The sequence below is a fragment of the Phodopus roborovskii genome, unplaced genomic scaffold (assembly GCF_943737965.1).
Source record: "Phodopus roborovskii unplaced genomic scaffold, PHOROB, whole genome shotgun sequence".
Taxonomy (NCBI): domain Eukaryota; kingdom Metazoa; phylum Chordata; class Mammalia; order Rodentia; family Cricetidae; genus Phodopus; species Phodopus roborovskii.
The window spans coordinates 2,147,161-2,164,739 of record NW_026126651.1 but is presented as its reverse complement, the minus strand read 5'-3'; the positions used below and the strand labels follow the sequence as shown (position 1 = coordinate 2,164,739).

The window sequence follows — 17,579 nt, the reverse complement described above, 5'->3', positions numbered from 1 at the left end:
ATTACTTGGACAGTAGAAGCGGAGACTGCTCCACACAGTCTCAGCGCAACGCGGAGTGACTGGTGCGAACCACGGCGCAGACTCACAGCAGCTGCAGGAGCGGCTGCAACCGGCAGGCTCGGCTGTGCAGGCGCCCGTGAGCATCTTAGAGCGAGGGAACCGCAGACCAGGGAGGGAGCAGTGAGTATTGCAGAAAGGCTGGTTCAGGGAAGGAAGCGGAGCGGCGGTACCGCCGCCTGGGTGAAACCTAATTCCCCAGATCCCGTGGAAGTCTAGATCCCACTTCTGACACCAGATATCGTGGACAAATAAGGATTGGGGAAAACATAGGCTGATGGATGTTTATTCAGGGAGAAATCACTTACAACAGAGACAAATGACCGCCCGCAGATTCCCGTCCCAAGGATGCCTGCGGATGCTCTCTGTCTCCGACCAGGAAGCAAGAGACAGCCCCTGGGTCCCGGACCCCAGGCGTTGTCCTCCCAGGTCACGTCTGCTCCTGTCCCCATCCCCAATGGTCGTGGTCACTGCAACAGGTGCGGGCGGAGCGAATATCTCACTACAATGTGTCCCGTGGTCTCTGACTTCCTTTGGTGATAGCAGCTAAGCTGAAGTGCAAACCTTTTCTCCCCAACTTGCTTTTTGGTCATGGTGTTTTGTCTCAGCAGTAGCAATCCTAACGAAGACGCGCGCGCGCGCGCGCGCGCACACACACACACACACACACACACACCGCCTGCCATTTAACAGCACAGCCAGAGTTGCTCAGAGAAATATGTAGGCCCCTTCTTTCCTCTCCCGTCTGCATTTTCTTTAAAAAGACAGTCCTAACTCTGATGCCCAGTCTGGCCTGAAACTTATGTAGCCCACACAGCTGACCTCAAACTCATGATGAGTCTCCTGCCTTAACTTTGTTAAGTCCAAGGGAAACTCCAATTTCCCCAAAACTCCAACGGAAATGCTCAACTGTAGACTGAAGTTTCTGTCCAGCCTGGACCCGCCATCCCTCAGAGGCTCATATTAACTACAAACTGTTGGCAGGTGGCTCAGGCTTCCTATTGGCTAGCTTTCTCTTAATTATTAACCCATTTCTATTACTCTGTGTATCTCTTTGTGGGCTTTGGCTTACCGGTGGTACCTGGACCTTTCTTCTCCACATCCCACATCCACCCCTGACCCAAGCCTACAAATGGATGCACAGGCTTGTGAAATGGGGTGCTGTGGGTCTAAGTCCAATCCTCAAACACCCTTGAGTGTCTTTTACAAAATCTGTTCAGATTGGGGCTGACACCACGCCCAGAATGCCTAATGTCCTTGTGCTCTAAGGTCCGCCTGACCACGCCAGGCTCCCGATAACCCCCAAGACGGCCACCAGAGGGCGCGCTTGCACTCACCGTCCTCCCTGATCTTGGACAAAGGGTTTGAACTCCATGTTTGGGCTCCTGCTCTTCCTTCTGTAGCCAGTGTCCCATGGCCCGGGTCTTGTTGGCTAGGGTCACAGTGTCCCTAGACTCCCACTTTCTGGGAACCGAGACCCTGAACATACTGTCCTGACGGTGTTGCCAGACGCTGGCCCTCCCTCCTCCTCCCTCCCCTGCCCACCCTCACCTACGCTCCATTTAGTGGCCAACCTTCTTCCTTTATTGGCCCCTCCCTTCCAGGACAAAGGTGGATGGCCAGCTTCCTCCTGCTTACCCACCTTCCTCTCTCCCTCCCTCTTCCTTCCATATCCCCTCCCTACCCTTCAATGCCACACACACCCTGTTCCCCGTCTGCACACTGTTCTACCCCCTCCCCTGAGTCCGCTCCGGTGGCTTCTCATATTTAGTCTCAGTGGACCCCTGCCCTGCTCTGTGCCCTCCGAGAGGTGGCCGGAACTGAGGGAACTGCTTGAGTCTGAACCTCCTTCTCCCTTCCCGACCTCTCACAGACCTTCTCTGCTAATACTTCTGCCTGTATGGAGGAGTTTCATTATCTTTCCCAAGCCTATGACCTGACCTGGAATGACCCCTATGTCATCCGAGGCCTCCACCCTCACTCCCAAGGAGCAGAGACAATATGCAGAGCAAACCTGCCTGTGTTTGATGTGACACAGAGCTGTCCTGGGTCTATCAGCCAGATCAAAACAGCCCCAGAGGAGGAGGAGGGACCTCATGGCCACTGCCTCCTTCAGGGAATGGAGATGATCTTGGACAAAGTTATTCAATATGATAACCTCTGAGAAGTTACACAGTGAGCTGATGAAAATCTAAATTGATTACAAGAGATGTGGTTTAATATACTGGCCTTGACCCAGCCTCCCCGGTGAGAGCCACAGCTCAGTCATCACCAGATATTAGAAAGAAACTTAAAACAGGCTGAGGATGGTCCCCAACGCCCCACCACGCTCCATACAGGAATTGGTGAACATGGCTTTTAAGGTTTTTAATGCCCAATGGAAGGTGGCTGACTCTTCCTGGCAGGCTTGGCTGCAGCAGAAGGCTATACTCCAAACTCACACCTTGGCAGCTGCCCTGAGGCCATGGGCACCCCAAGGGAAATCCGCAAGACTCCATCCGGCCAGAGCTCAGCCCAAGTCATCTCCACCAGGGGCCTGCTTGAAATGCGGCCAGGAAGGCCATTGGTCCTGGTGCTGCCCCTTCCTTGGCTGCCGAGAAGGCTCTGCCCTGTCTGCTGGCAACTTGGACATTGGTGGTTGGAATGTCCCACACGGGCCCATCGTCTATGCCACACCTCAGAGGTTCGTCCTCACCCACACCAGCATCTGAGACTCCTCAGCTTGGCAGAGGGCCCCCATCACCCTTCCTGAGCCCAGGGTAATGCTCCGGGCAGTGGCTAAGTCAGTCACCTTTCCGGTGAACACAGGAGCTGCCTTTTCCATTTTAATCTCTCACTCAGGTCCCACAGTTCCCTCGCCAAGTTCTGTCATGGGGTGGATGGGACACCCCCCCCCTTTCTACTTAAGACCCAACACATCCCTGAGTTCTTGCAGGACTGACCTTCTGTCTTCTAGCCATACCCACCCGCCCCACACCTCTATGTACCCGTAATGTCCTCAGCCACTTTGGGGCCACACTCACCCTGGCCCCCATGCCCTCTCTGGACTCCTACCTTCTTCCCTCCATGTCCTCGAGGGTTCCTACCCCTGACTGTCCTGACCCTACCCTCCTTGATCTAGTCAGCCCCAAGCATGGGTATCTCCGCCACTAGCCAGTCCTAGTTCACCTTAAGGAACCTCCTCTTTCCCTTCCAGACGTCGGTTTCCCATTTCTGAAGCCCATCACCACATTTCTTAAGCCTTTTATCTCAGGGACTTTTAATTTTCCCCGCGTTCACCTGGGAGGGCCCTGGCCCCGGTCTGCCACAGAGGTCTCCCTCGAGGGTTTCTGGGCAGCCCTCATTCCTTTGGCCGGTCTTGGCTTGGGATGTTTCCTCCTTTGACCCTGGTCCTAGCACAGTCCTCCAGGTCATAGATGACCTCCTTCTCTGCAGCCCCTCCCTGTCCCTGTCCCACAGGACACCTCTTTGCTCCTAAACTACCTTGGCTCCCGGATACTGAGTTTCCCCGTCTAAGGATTAGCTCTGATGTCCCATTGTGGTGTATTTGGGATTTTAACTCATCCTGGGGTCAGAGACCCTCACCTCTGGCACAATGCAAGCCCCAAACCCTGTAGGAATTACGGCTCCTGAACACAACAGACCAGATTCTCACACCTCGGGTCTGACGGGATTCTTTTGTCACGGGATCCCTAACTTTGCCATGGACCACCGCCAAGGCCCTGCGTCGGGCAGCCAGAGAGACAGATCCCCACAGAGCCGCTCATCCAGCCAGCCAGTCTTTTGCCCTCCTACCGGCTCCTGTCCTAGGGCTCCCACCCCCCCTCCCCCACACACACACACTGTACCACCTCTACACAGATGAACGGTTGGGAGTGACCATTGGGGTTGTAGCCCAATTGGCTGGGCCTTCTAATTGGGCCACTGCTTTTCCACCCAAACAACTAGATCCCTCTGTGTTTGGGTGGCAGGCCATGCTTGAGGGCCTTGGCGGCGCGGCAGCAACCAGACTCACCAGGAGGCCCTCAAGATCACACCGTTTCGGCCAGTCACTGGACCCTCTGCCCGCCGCCCCTCAGACCTTCTGAGTCCCTCTTCTCTCTGCCCCCTTGGGCCCCCACGGGGTCAAGCCTTTCATTCACTGTTGTGGAGGCCTTATGCTCACCCTGGCCTCGTCTCCTAGACCCCTCAGAGACCCCCCCCCACCTCACCTACTTTGTTGATGGAAGCTCTCTTGTAGACAGATCAAGACGCCACCAGGCAGCTTATGCCGTGGTCACTTCCACCCAAACAGCTGAAGTGGCCTGCTTGCCAGTGGCCGCCTGTTCACAAAAGGCCGAATTAATCACCTTGACTACAGAGCTCCATTCAGCCAACGGTCAACGTGCTAACATCTACACACTGACTCTAAGCCTGCCTTTAAGTAGTTCACACCCATCCCATCGTCAACAGATAGGAGGTCCTCCTAGAGGATCTCCAGCTCTCCATAGAGGTAGCCAGAATCCACCGCCTGGGATATCAGCCCTCCAAGGACCCAGTGGCCTTAGGCAATGCCAGGGCTGACTCGGTAGCTGGGAACTGGCCTCCACTGGGTCAACAGAACATATTTTGGCTTTGACACCCTCCATCAGTCCTGTTATCAACCAGAGGAGACAGACAAACTCTGAAAAGGGGGCCACACAGACACAAGATGGATGGTTCTGCTTAAATAACGGCTCCATCCTCCCTCAGGACCAGGCACTGTCCAACATTTCAGACCTGCGCCAGACCTTACACATAGGCCCCAAAGCTTTGTTTCGTTTCTTAGAGCTCTTGGACCCCCCACGTGTCTCGCAGCCCACACTTTACAGGTCCACTTCCCCTGCCACACGTGTGTCAAGGCCGACACGCCGGGGCTCTCCAGACATGCGGGCGCCCGCACCAGCTCTGAGGACACAAACCTGGCAAGCGCCGGCAGGTTGACTTCCCCTCCTGCCCACTCATAAACAGCTCTCTCTGTCCTGAGTCTGGTTGACACGGTCACAGGGACCCCCACCTCCGGGAAAACGGCAAGAGCGGTGGCTCGGATGCCCCTTGAACACTTCACCTCGACAGCATGCCACAGAGCGTCCAAGTGGACAGTGGCCAGGGTCATCAGGCTCGTGTCTGAGGCCCTCAACATCTCCTGGGAACTCCAGATCCCCCACTGCCACACCCTCGGGAAAGGTTGAGCTCCTTCACCGAAGGCCCTTTCTCCTCAGTCACCATCTCTCAGCACAGAATCCCCACTGGCAGGATACCCTACCCTAACTCTCCCTGCCCCCATGCCAACAGATGCAATTGCCCCGAGCCCAAGCCCACCTCACTCTCCTTAGGGGACTGGGTACCCTCGAGCAGCTGTCTCCCAAGCCCTGATGGACAGGCCCCTAAACCATGATCCTCACTACCCCTTCAGCTGCCAAGCTCCTGGGACCAGCAATGCTGGTACCATCGCTCCAGGCTCAAGCCCGCAGCTACCCACGATACACGGTCTGTACAGCAGCTGGGACCCTCCTGTGGGGACAGTTCCTGCAGACCTGCAGCTGGGTTGACTTCAGAGTGTGCTAACACCTAGCTTTGATTGCCTTTTGTGACTGCTACCTTTTGGGTCCTGTACCTTCTGTTTCAAGTATGTAATGCTTATCTGAGAATCTGAGAGTTCCCCAAAGGTTCAAAGCCTTTGCGGGAGGTTGCGGGAGGGCTCAGCAAACCACGACGCTACTGCAGCAGGGAATTTGCCTTGGCACTGACCTTTGGGGAGCTTAGATAAGAGGTTTTGATGCATGGAAATTGACTTGCTAAAGGTGTGAATTGTATAACAAACACACAAACAAACAAAGCCCTTTGCTATGGGACGGTGAGTCAGGCACGATCCCCCTGCAGCTGGAAAGGCTAAAAAAAAAATCATCCTTAAAGTGCCCTGTGTCTTCCACAGGCCCCAGTGAACCCACCCCCGGTATAGAGCACCCTCCACCCTCCAGTTTTCCAAGCTGTCCCAATGAGGGGCCTATCTGCTCTTTGGCTTTGCTTGTTCATCTCTGTCCATTCTTCCTGGCAATGTCCACTGTCACCATTGCTAGTCCTGTTCATAGAGCCAGTGATAATAAACCATTTTTTTTCCTCCTAGCAACTTGCCTTCTCTGCTTCCTCAAGAAAGATTGCTGAGATCTGAAATCGAATGCTTCTTCACGCGCCTCCCGATGAGTGTGAGCTCACTGACTCCCCACTCCTCCTCACTGTGCTCTTCCATGGCAACAGGAAGCAGCCAGACTTGAACAGATGCCCACACATCCAAAAAGGTTGGGATGTTCAGTTGGAAGCTCTGCCTCAGCCCATTCCCCCATTCCAAATCTTGCTCCTCTCAGAAAGCCTGCCAAGTAGTGGCTCCTCCCTCAGAGCTGTTCAAGACTAATCTATAGGGTATTTACATTGCCTTCTCATCTCTGGGGGCTGCAAAGGTCACCCAGGGACCCTTTGTTCAGTAAAGGTCACCCAGGGACCCTTTGTTCGATAAACTTGATCTTTTATTTTTAATTCGGCGTGATTTGGCTTACTGCGTTGTTGGAGAGACTTAATATTGGGGTACAGAAATCTCTCAATGACATAATGGGCTCAATCTCTGAACTGTAAGCCAGCCCCGATGAAATGTTTTCCTTTAGAAGAGCTGCTGTGGTGATGGTGTCTCTTCACAGTAACAGAAACCCTAAGGCAGAAGCATGTACCGGGGGCTGGGGTACTGCTGTGCTAGGCCTGACCTTGCTTTTGTTTGGAGGAATGTGGACTTTGGGATTGCGGATTAGAAAAGCAGATGAATGATTTAGGTGGGAATTAAGCGGCCATCCTAGCAGGAGCACAAAAACAGCTGTGCACAGGGTGCTTTGAACTGTGACGTTTTAGAGAAGAGTTTTAGGATGTGGCTTAGAGATCAGTTTTTGTTATAGTTTGGCAAAGAATGTGGCTGCTTTTTTGCTCTTGTCTAAGAAGTCTTCCTGAAGCAAAATTGAAGCATTTTGGATTAGTTGCACTAGCAGAGGAAATCCCGAAACAGCCTAGTATTGACTCTGCTGTGTAGCTATTAGAGTTCACTCTCATGCAGATCTATAGTGGAATGCATGGGAAATAAGTTTCCAGGGCACAATATTGGCCGATGGATGTTTATTCGGGGAGAAATCACTCACACCAGAAACCGCCACAGGTTCCCACAGACCTAGTTCCCCCCCCAGGTCACGCCCACACCTGTTCCCACGCCCCAATGGGCGTGGTAAGTGCAAGAGGAGGTGCGGGCGGGGTGGACATCCTGCTACAGGAGCAAGCTGAGCAATGAAAAACCCAAAATATACAGAAAAGGGCACCAGGAAGTGGATGGAGCTAAGACCAACGTCCAAGGAGACACAAGGATTAAAGAAAATCCTGGTGTGAAGACCTCAGGGCAGGTCCCACCCAGATAAGCTTCCAAGGTGTGAAAAGCACAAAGCACATCTTAGGGCTGGGAGTGGTGGTTCACACCTTTAATTCCCAGCACTCTGTAAACTGAGGCAGGAGGGTCTCTGAATCTGAGGCCGGCCAGCCTGGTCTATAAATTGAGTTCCACCACAGCCAGGCTTAGGCAGTGAAGGAAATCATCAAAAACAGAAATCTGGTGAAGATGTAATTGCATGGGGGGGGGGGCGTGTTCCAGCCCCAGCAGGCGGCAGAACTTGGCAGCTTCAGCCATGTGGCTCTGGCTTTGCAGTCAGGATAGAAGGAAGGGGTTATGGAATCTCCCTCTGTGACTAAGAGAAAGACATTGAAGCCAGGTGTGTGTCAGGGCTGTCCCTGCGTGGAGGTCTTGAAAGGACGAAAATACAGCCTAACTCTCTAATGACCACTAAAAGTTAGAAATTTAAAATTATCCACCAGCATGTATTTAAAAATCACACTGGCTGCATGCAAAGCTCAGGAAAAAGAAAACACTTGAAATGGCTTGGTCACGGTGACCGGTTTCTGGAAATTATTATTATTCATAACCACCTAGTTTCTGAGGAATGTTGTTATCCGCAACAACAGTCTGGGAACTGTTATGGGTCATCCCATCCACAAAGAAAATTAATAAAAGAGACGGGACTCGTGGCAAGAAGGGAAAACTAGAAAGAACAAGTGCCTCTGCCAATAGCTATAGATAACTCCCTGACTGGAGAGGACATTCTCCCTGCCCCCCCCCCATTATCTTAAGGACAAGGCCACTGAGCCTGCTGGTCCTACAGAAAGAAAATCCCCTAACCTTGCAGGTGCACTAAACAATTCCGCTTTGTAAAAACTGTGTACTCTATGAAATCTCTGTAACCTAGGAAACCTTATTAACCATCCAAGTTTTGAACTGTCCCATGACCTTGCGTTTAGGCCTAGTGAAAATAACAGGCTAGCTTTGAAACTGGCCTTGTTAGTTCTGATGTAAATCCTATAAAAGCTGTCTCAATTCTGCCCTCGGGGTCCTCAGTCCTCTACCCCTGCGTGGCGTATGACTGTGGACCCCAGTGCACTTGGAATAAAAACTCCTCATGCAATTTGCATCCAGACCGATTCTCGTGAGTGATTTGGGGTGTCGCCTTTCCTGAGTGGGAGCGTGAAGGTCCACGCTCTGCGGGTCTTACAGTACAACGTAAAGACTCACCTGGGAAAAGGGAACTCAACTGAAGAATTATTTCCTTCAGATTGGATGAAGGTGTGTCTGTGGGGCACCCTCTTCATTAATGATTGAAGTGAGTGAGGGTCTGGCTTCCTGTGGCCTGTACCGTTTGTTCCGAGGCAGGTGAGGAAGCCAGGGAGCAAGCTGCTAAGCACTGTCCCCAATGGCCTCTGCTCTGAGCTCCTGCCTAGCTTCTCTCTTTGCTGGATTAAAACCCGTGTACTGACTGAAGTCATTCCCTCTTACGCTGCTTTGGTCAAGGTGTTTATCAAGCAGCAGAAAGCAAATTAGGATATGTCACCTGGGGCTGGAGCCACCCAGTGTGGTGCTGGGACTGAACTCTGGTCCTTTGCAAAAGCAGCAAGTGCTCTTAACTGCTCGGCTGGCTCTCCAGCCCCAAGAATCAATCCTGATCCCTGATCTACTTCCAATTTACAGACCCCATTCACTTTTTTTTGTTTTGGTTTGGTTTTGTTGTTTTGTTTTTCGAGACAGGGTTTCTCTGTGGCTTTGGAGCCTGTCCTGGAACTCGATGTGTAGACCAGGCTGGCCTTGAACTCACAGAGATGGGCCTGCCTCTGCCTCCCGAGTGCTGGGATTAAAGGTGTGGGCCACCACCAGGCTTTTATCCACTTCTCTTAAGTGCTACAATAGTTTTTTTTTTTTTTTTTTTTTTAACATTAAACAAACCAGCAAACAAAACACAAACACCTCATTGTCCCATACCAAGCATGGTGGCCAACGCCTTTAATCCCAACACTTGGGAGGCAGAGGCAGGTGATCTCTGTGAGTTTGGGCCCAGTCTGGTCTACAGAGTGAGTTCAGAACGGCCAAAGCTACATACTGACACCCTATCTCACAACAAAAAACAACAAGAATACACTGTCCCTATTCTGGGACCCAATCCACAGTCAGGTATGGCCAGTTCTCAGGTCCCACCCCTCCCCCACCCTTACCCCCTACACCCCCCACCTGGGCACTGACTGCTTATTACTTGAAATTCCTGTTTGGGCTTATGTGATGTCACCTCTCAGGTAAAATCAGGTGACCTCCCGATGGCCAGCAGCCCTGGAGACCAAGAATGCAGCACTGTTTTTTTTTTGGGGGGGGGACACTATAGTGAATTAGACACCCCCTTCAGTGAGTAAACACATTCCAATGTCAGGTAACGCTCATGCTAGCCTCTCAGGAACTCTGGAGGCTGGAGAGGCGGCTCGTCAGTTAACATCTGGCTACCCTTCCACAGGGTGGGCTCCCAGCATACACTGGAGGCTCACAAACCCCCAACTCCAGCTCCAGGGTCTCGCTTCCTGAGGGAACTAAGTGCACACGTGGTTCATTTCTGTGATGCAGGTGTGAACTAAACACTCATCCATCTTTCAAAAAAAAAAAAAAAAAAGGAGAAATTCGGGGTGTCTTGTTTTCCACTATTTTAGCTCAGTAAGAAAATAAAAATTGCCTGGCGGCGGTGGTGGCGCGTGCCTTTAATACCAGCACTGGGAGAGAGGCAGGCCAGCCTGGTCCACAGAGTGAGTGCCAGGACAGGCTCCAAAGCTAGGCAAAGAAACCCTGTCTCAAAAAACCAATAAATGAATGAATGAATGAACAAAATTAAAAAATAAAGGCAAAAGTGTGTTTATGGTATGGGTCTTTTAGTGCACATGGGGATGTTTCCTTAGAAAATCCTCACAGATGGGAGTGTGATGATAAGGGACATCCAGAGACCTGGGGATAGAGATGGGACCAGAGCCTTTGGTTGCTAGGGAACGGTATGACCCAGAAGCTGCTGAGCACTGGGCTCTACTCCTGTCAGGGACTCACAGGAGGACATAATGCCAGGGATGGTTCTTAGTGACAGGAACTGGTGGCCAGACTCAGTCCTGGGGGTCAGCACGGTGGTCAATACCAGGTTAGACCTGGAAGCTTCTGTAGCTCCCTCAAGGGGGTCCGGGTCCCCAAGCTACTGTGGGAAGTGCATGTGTGCATGTGTATGAGAGAACACTGTGTCCATGCTGGCCGGGCTGGTATGTATATCTATCACCTCATTTATTGACAGACAACATTGCTATCTTGGCACCATCTGACAGCATCGTCCCTGGGGGGGGGGGTCAGCCACACGGCTGACAGGTAGGAAGGCAGGCGCAGCCGGGCCAGAGGGAGCTCTATGTCTCTCGTAACTGGGGCTGTGCTGGATGCCCATCTGGGCACACCAAAACTGTGTCCATATCACAGAGAGTCAGGGGGCTGTGGGCCTGCCCTGGGCACAGACCAGGCTGCTGGAAGGTGGGCTCCTGAGCTCGCACAGGTTTGGGCTGGGTTTCTTCGTCCCTGTCTTCTGCTTTCGGTGGGGCTCATCAGCAGTTACCGAGCGGGAAGCCTCACGCCTGTCGCTTCTGTCGCCGTGGGGGACTTAGGCTCCTCAGGGATACGTGAGGGAACCACCCTGAAGGGAGAAGTTGGTGTAGTTTTCACTGTCCTTGTTCGCCAGCGTGGTCTGGGGATGAAGGAAGTAGCCCTCTGTGGGGCCCTTGCCTGGGAGCAGAGCCTGGCCTTTGTCCTGGACCCTGAGGGTGAACCTTCTCAGGGGGTGTGCAGGCCACTGGTTGCCCTTGTTGGGTCTCGTTTCTGCCTTTTTGGAGGATGAAGACTTCTCCACGATCTCACAGATGATTTGGTTGTCGAGCTGCCACCAGTGCTGTAGCGGGTACACGAGCATGGGGAGCAGCGCCAGGGCACTGAGGAAGGTCACCCAGCCCAGCACGATCTTCTGGTACGGCTGCTTCACTTCCTGGCTCTGGGGACACGGGAGTGGGCCACGGGGGCAGGGCTCAGTCTGGGTGCAGTGCCCCCAGGTCCCCGGGGGTCGGAGACGCGGGACGGGGAAGGGGGCTTTGGGGTCTCCGGTGCCGGAGGGTAGGAGGCACGGGGTAGGGTGATGGGCCCACATTCCCATGGGCAGGGCCGCACCATACTGCCATTCCAGGAGATATAGTAGAGGGACTCCCTGTGGTAGAGATTCAGGAAGTAGATGGTGAGCAGAGCCAGCAGCGTGGGCAGTGTCACGTAGCTCCACAGGAAGGTGAAGGGGGCCCACACTAGGCGGCCCAGCTGGCCGAACATCTCGGCCCTGAACCTGGATGAAGGAGAGTAGGACGTGAGGGCCTGGGCACAGGGACACCTTGGATCTCGGGCTCTCTCAGAAATCCCTGATGCTTGCTGTGGGGGACCAGGCCATGTTTTGTTATCCCATGGGAATCTTCAGTGCCCCAGCCCTCGGCCTTCAGGACAGACGCAGGAAAGGCTGCGTCTTTCCATAGGATCTGCTTGCCCTCTCAGGACGCTGACCCCCATGGTGTGCCTGTGTCCCCGAAGGCCTAGGATGGACTCGATAGCTCAGCAACCCCCCCCCTCCAGGGATCGGAAATCACCTCTTGACTCCATAGACCCAAGCCAGAGAAAGGTTCTGGAACACCACGATGATGACGAGGACCATAGGGACCAGGTGGTCATCAAACAGGAACACCACATAGCTGCCAGAGCGGCTGGTGAAGACGAGGCTGCCCAGAAGTCCTCCCAAGCAGACGATCACTAGAGGTGGAGGTGGATGGGGCTGCATTGGGGTCTGTAAGTTGGGGGTTCATGTGAACCCTGGATGCTTGGGGTGAGGCAAGTATGGGGAAGGTTGCAGGGCTTTGTACCTGGTATCAGCTTTGGATGCTTGGTGGAGGTAGGGACACTGCTCTGCAGCGGAAGCACGATGCCCTCCAGGAGCGTTATCATGGTGCCCAGACCCGTGACGACCAGAGCCGTGAAAAAGATGATGGCCCAGAAAGAGGAACCAGGAAACAATGAGACGGCTTGAGAGAAGGCCACATATGCCAGGCCAGGGCCCTCCATGAACTGTGGGGGAGAAGGGCTCTAAGGCAGTGCAGCATCTGGATGGGTGGGTACTTGATTACTAATGTCTGTTACGGGTAACACAGGCACTCAGTATGGAAACTGGAGGTAACAGTGTTGAAAGTTGACCCTTGGCTGTGTGGCCTGGGTGACCTCCTTTTTCTGGGTCCCCTGAGGGGAACTACAAGCTGTGGCACACAGATGTGACTGCCAGGCCAACCTCCTGGACAAACACACCTTTTCCTTCTGCACCAGGATGCTGCAGGGCAAGGAGAAATGGACCACCTCCTCCTGGAGGTTCCTGGGGAGCTGGCTGACCCAGTGCAGGTACTCCATTGGATGTTTGTGGATGATGTCTTGGGGAGGCCATACAGCCTGCGGCAGCACACCTTTGGTTATCAGCTTGACCAGATTGGAGACAGTCCTGACAGGGTAGGGAGAGAACAGACTGGCAGCTCAGCCATCACCCACCAAGGAGAATGAGGGCCCAGTATGGTGGGATTGTCCAAGGTGTATGCTATCCCCGCTCTGGAAGTCCATGATTGGGGGGCCCATCTGGTGTGCGTGTGTCTGCGCGTGCGTGTGGGCGCGTGTGTGCGCGTGTGCATGTGCGGGTGTGTGTGTGTGTGCACGTGTGTGTGTGTGCACGTGTGTGTGTGTGTGTGCGTGTGTGCGCGCGGGTGTTTTTGTTGCTCTTGTTGCTTTGTTTTGAGGCAGTGTCTCTTTGTATAGCCCTGGCTGTCCTGGTACTCACAGATCTGCTGGGATTTCACCACTGTCTGCTTTTTTTTTTTCTTTAACTTAAAAAACATGAAAAGAAACAAAACAACGGCTCCGCGGTTCAGAGCCCTCGCTGCTCTTGCCAAGGGCTGAGCTTTGTTCCCAGCTCCAGGGGCCCCCAGTGCCCTTCCCTGGCTTCCCTGGGCTCCTGCATGCAGGCGGTGCACATACACTCACACAGGCGCAGACAAGTACACAGAGTCTCAGGATGCAGCCATGGCCGGCCCGATGCTGGCTAGGCTGGCCTTGAACTCACAGAGATCCTCCTGCCTCCACCTCCTAAGTGCTGGGATTGAAGGCGTGTGCTCCCACCGCTGGGATCACTTCCTTTCCTTATAAAACCGCGTTGTATCAGAATTCCATCCTAATTGTAAACGGCACTCACACACATCCACGCCCAAATACAGCTGGGGGAGTACAGTGTTAGTCTGAATGTGAGTGGCCTCCCCAAACTCATAGGGAGAGGCACTGTTAGGAGGTGTGGCTTGTTACAGGAAGTGTGTCACCGTGGGGGCGGGCTTTGAGGTCTCTTTTCTCAAGCTTCCCTAAGTGTGCCCATCAGTGTGCTTCCTGCCGCCTCTGGTCAAGATGTAGCTCTGGGCTCCAGCACGTCTGCCTGCACACTGCCATGATGGACTGAACCTCTGGAACTGTGAGCCGCCACCCCAATTAAACGTTTTCTTTACAAGAGTTGCTGTGGTCATGGTACCTCCTCACAGCCACAGAAACCCTAACTGAGACAGTGTCTAACATACGAAGCCACCGAAACACAGCAGTCGCCAACGCCGCTTCACTGCCCACGAGTCCATTAGCTGGACGGCTACGGTCATTTTTTTATGAAATTGTGTATGATAGGGTCTCAGATGGCAATTACACATTTACCTATGGGGACACAATGGTCAGTCACCATTTGGGTCACTGTGAGCTAAGTTGTGACGCACGTGTCTGGAGTCCCAGTGCAGGCGATCTCACTTTGACAAGTACTTGTCACCACCGGCAGAGCACAAGGCTTCCGGTAGCTTCCCCTGTGCACTGGCCCTCACAATCCCCGTCTTAGTAGTTGGGTCTATGAGTATACAGTAACCCTGGCAGCTGTGGCAGTGTGGCCCCCTCTGTTTGGTTGTTGACTCTGAGGATAAGGTGACGTGGGCTCCAACGGAAAGGTCTGACCTAGAGGACCGGTGCTTGAGGACAGCCGAGGTGGGATGGCTCTGCTACTCATCATCAGTCACGCCCGTCACTCACTTCTCAACACAGCTGGACCCGCTGGTTGTTGTCCAGAACCCCAGCACCAGGAAGATGATGGCCGTGCTCAATAGTGAAGTCATCAGGTTGACCATGGCCATGAAGGATGCCAACTTGATGTAGTTGTCGCCTCTAGTCTGGTAGGAAGAGAACGTGATGATGGTGCCCATGCCAAGGCCAAGGGAGTAGAGAACATGGCCTCCGGCCTGACGCCACGTTTCCAGTGATGACAGGAAGGAGAGCTGTGGAAGAGTGAGGCTTCTCAGGCGTGGTCACCAGTGAGCTGGTGGAGCTGAGGCGAGCAGAGGGGTGAAGGCTGGGCAGAGGGAGTGAGGGGTGAACCACGGAGGCCCGGGGAGGTGAGGTAGGGAAGGACTCACATCTGTGGTCACCAGGCGCCTGAGGCTAGCCATAGCACCTTGCAGGAAGAGACAGCGGATGAAGAAGCAGAGGAGGAGGATGCAGGGGAAGAATATGGAGAAAATCAGCATCTGGCCGGGTCGGTCAAGAGAAGCAGGGAGGAGAGAAAACATTAGAGGGCTGGCAGGCCCTGATAGAAACGGGGAGGCCCAGGGGCCCGGAGGCGAATGGGTCAGTGGGAGATGGACGCGGTGGGCAGTGCTTACGGGATGACTCCCAAGCTTGTGCATACCCACCTGCACACACGGACGGCGATGACAGGAGCCTCCCAGCACCTGCGCAGCACCACCACCCATGCTCCCAAATCACATACAATCGCTTCCAGTCTCCTCTCCCCCTTTACCCGCAAGTCCTTCCATCGTCCCGGGCCGCCAGCTCCATCCCTTCTTGCTGTCCACCTTGTTTTCTGAGACAAGGTCTCGCTGCCCTGGAGCTCACTGAATAGACAAACTCCTGGGATGTCCCCAGGACATCTCCACCGCCCCAGTGCTCGAGCTACAAGAGTGCCTGTTTGTTTACGTGGGTGCTGGCGACCCAACTCAGACCCTCATGCTCCTGTGTCTTAGTTTTATGAAGCAGGGTTTCTCTGTGCAGTCCTGGCTGTCCTGGAACTTGCTCTGTAGACCAGGCTGGCCTCGAACTCAAGAGAGTTGGAGCTTGCCTCTGCCTGCCCCTGCTTCTTTCTCCTCAGCCTGTGAGGACTAATCCTCACTGTCAACCTGACTGGACTTACACTCACCCAAGAGGTGGAGGCATGCCTCTGTGTTAGTGAGGGTTAGCTCATCAGGAAAGACCTACCTTGGATGGAGTGAGAGAGACGAGGAGAAAGCCACACGACAGGGCATGCAGCCTACGCCACCCCCTGTTCTGTGGAGACCTTAGGATGTGCACAGTCCCCGCCATGTTTTCCGTACCAGGGGAACACATGTTGCTGTGACATCCCATCCACAGTACCCCTCAAACCACGAGCCAAAATAAATCCTTCCTCGGGGAATTTGCTTCTTGTCAGGTCATGGTGGTGACGAGCAGACAGACCCGTTCACCCTGGGCCAGCTAGTTCTAGTGAAGTCTGTGAGTGCAGGAATGATGTCAGGAGTTAGCGTGCTGGGCCTCCAGGGGTGTGTGAGGGTCTCCGGAACGTGGTGATGGAGGCAGCCACAGACCCCCATACACACAGACTGGAAAGGAAAACAGCTCTGCAGATTAGCACCACACATCCGTCCGTCTGAGCCCAGGGACTCGGAGGTGGACCCTTGCTGGGGACACTGGTGGCTCTGGGGCTCAGCAGGGGTGGCCCCGGGGCACTCACTAGCACGGAAATCTTTATCCTGATGGTCATGATGATGTAGAGGATGACCCAGGTGGCAAAGAGGCACAGGGCGGCGTTCACGACCAGCACTTCAATCCCCTCCTCTATTTGCTTGGAGGCTCGCAGGGTGTTGTGATACCAGAAATACTGGTGAGGCACCGTCCTTAGGCAGGGGGCCTCTGGGGAGGGGCGGAAAGGTCCAGATACTGAGGGACCGCTCACATGCAGCCCCGCCTTAGCCCAGAGCCCCGCCTGTCCCCATCACCTGTCACACTGATGTTTTCCAACATGGGGCAGTGCTCCCAGGGCGGAGGGTAATCAAAGGACTGACCCAGGTAGAAGAGGCTCCAGGAGATCAGGGCGCTGTTGTACAAGCTCACCAAGACACAAGCCTGTGGAGGGCAAGGTGGCCCTGAGGGGTGACATGGAGGAGGCAGGGGACCAGGGGCTCATGTGCCTGCCAGCCCCCACCTACCAGTATGCTGGAGTAGCCCAAACCGCTTAGCCAGGGGACCAGCTGCTTCCAGGCCCGGATGCTGTCCATGCGCAGCCACTGTCCTATGATCATCTCCATGTACAAAAGAGGGATTCCCAGAAGCAGCAGCAGGATGAGGTACATCAGCAAAAAGCTGCCTGCGGAGGGCAGGGTCTGGCTCAGGCAGCTGGGAGCCAGCCGCTCACCCCTCCTCCCTCCCTGGGGGTCTGACGCCCCTCCCTTAACCTGGCACGCAGCCTGGCCTCACCTCCTCCATTCTTGTGACACAGGTAGGGGAAGCGCCACATGCTGCCCAGCCCGATGGAGAAGGCCACCAGGATCAGGATATTCTCTGTCTTCTTCACCTGGAAATGGTTCGGGATCTTGGTGACCCGGACCTCTCTGGTCTTGAAGCCCCAGGATAGGGATGTAGGATTGTTGCTCTTCTTGCTAGATGTGGGCTCTTCTTCCGCAGGCTCTTCCTTCTTAACCTTGAGAGCTGCTTTAGGAGGTTGGTCCATGGGGTTTTCCTCACTGGCTCAACTCCTAAGGGGTCTTGAGGTTACCAAAAAAGAGCAGACTTTAGGGTAGAACCAGTGTCCAGAGAGACCAGAGAAAGGCAGAAGGTGTTCCTTTTGAGCTACGTTGTGGGGTGGGGTTGTTTATTTATTATTTTGTGTGTGTGTGCTTGAGACAGGGTTTCTCTGGCTGTC

The 17,579-nt window shown here is 54.1% G+C and overlaps 1 protein-coding gene across 1 annotated transcript; it reads right to left on the bottom strand.

Moving 5' to 3' along the window:
- Positions 1-11,159: 11,159 nt before the first annotated feature.
- LOC127213769 (orphan sodium- and chloride-dependent neurotransmitter transporter NTT5) lies at positions 11,160-17,387 on the bottom strand. The gene is made up of 11 exons (XM_051174229.1): positions 17,135-17,387; positions 16,867-17,024; positions 16,657-16,783; positions 16,392-16,570; positions 15,043-15,153; positions 14,663-14,904; positions 12,875-13,061; positions 12,439-12,640; positions 12,169-12,328; positions 11,708-11,873; positions 11,160-11,534 (listed from the first exon to the last, which is right to left on the bottom strand). The coding sequence occupies exons 1-11, from the start codon at positions 17,385-17,387 to the stop codon at positions 11,160-11,162; spliced, it is 2,160 nt and encodes a 719-aa protein (XP_051030186.1).
- Between the last annotated feature and the right edge of the window lie 192 nt (positions 17,388-17,579).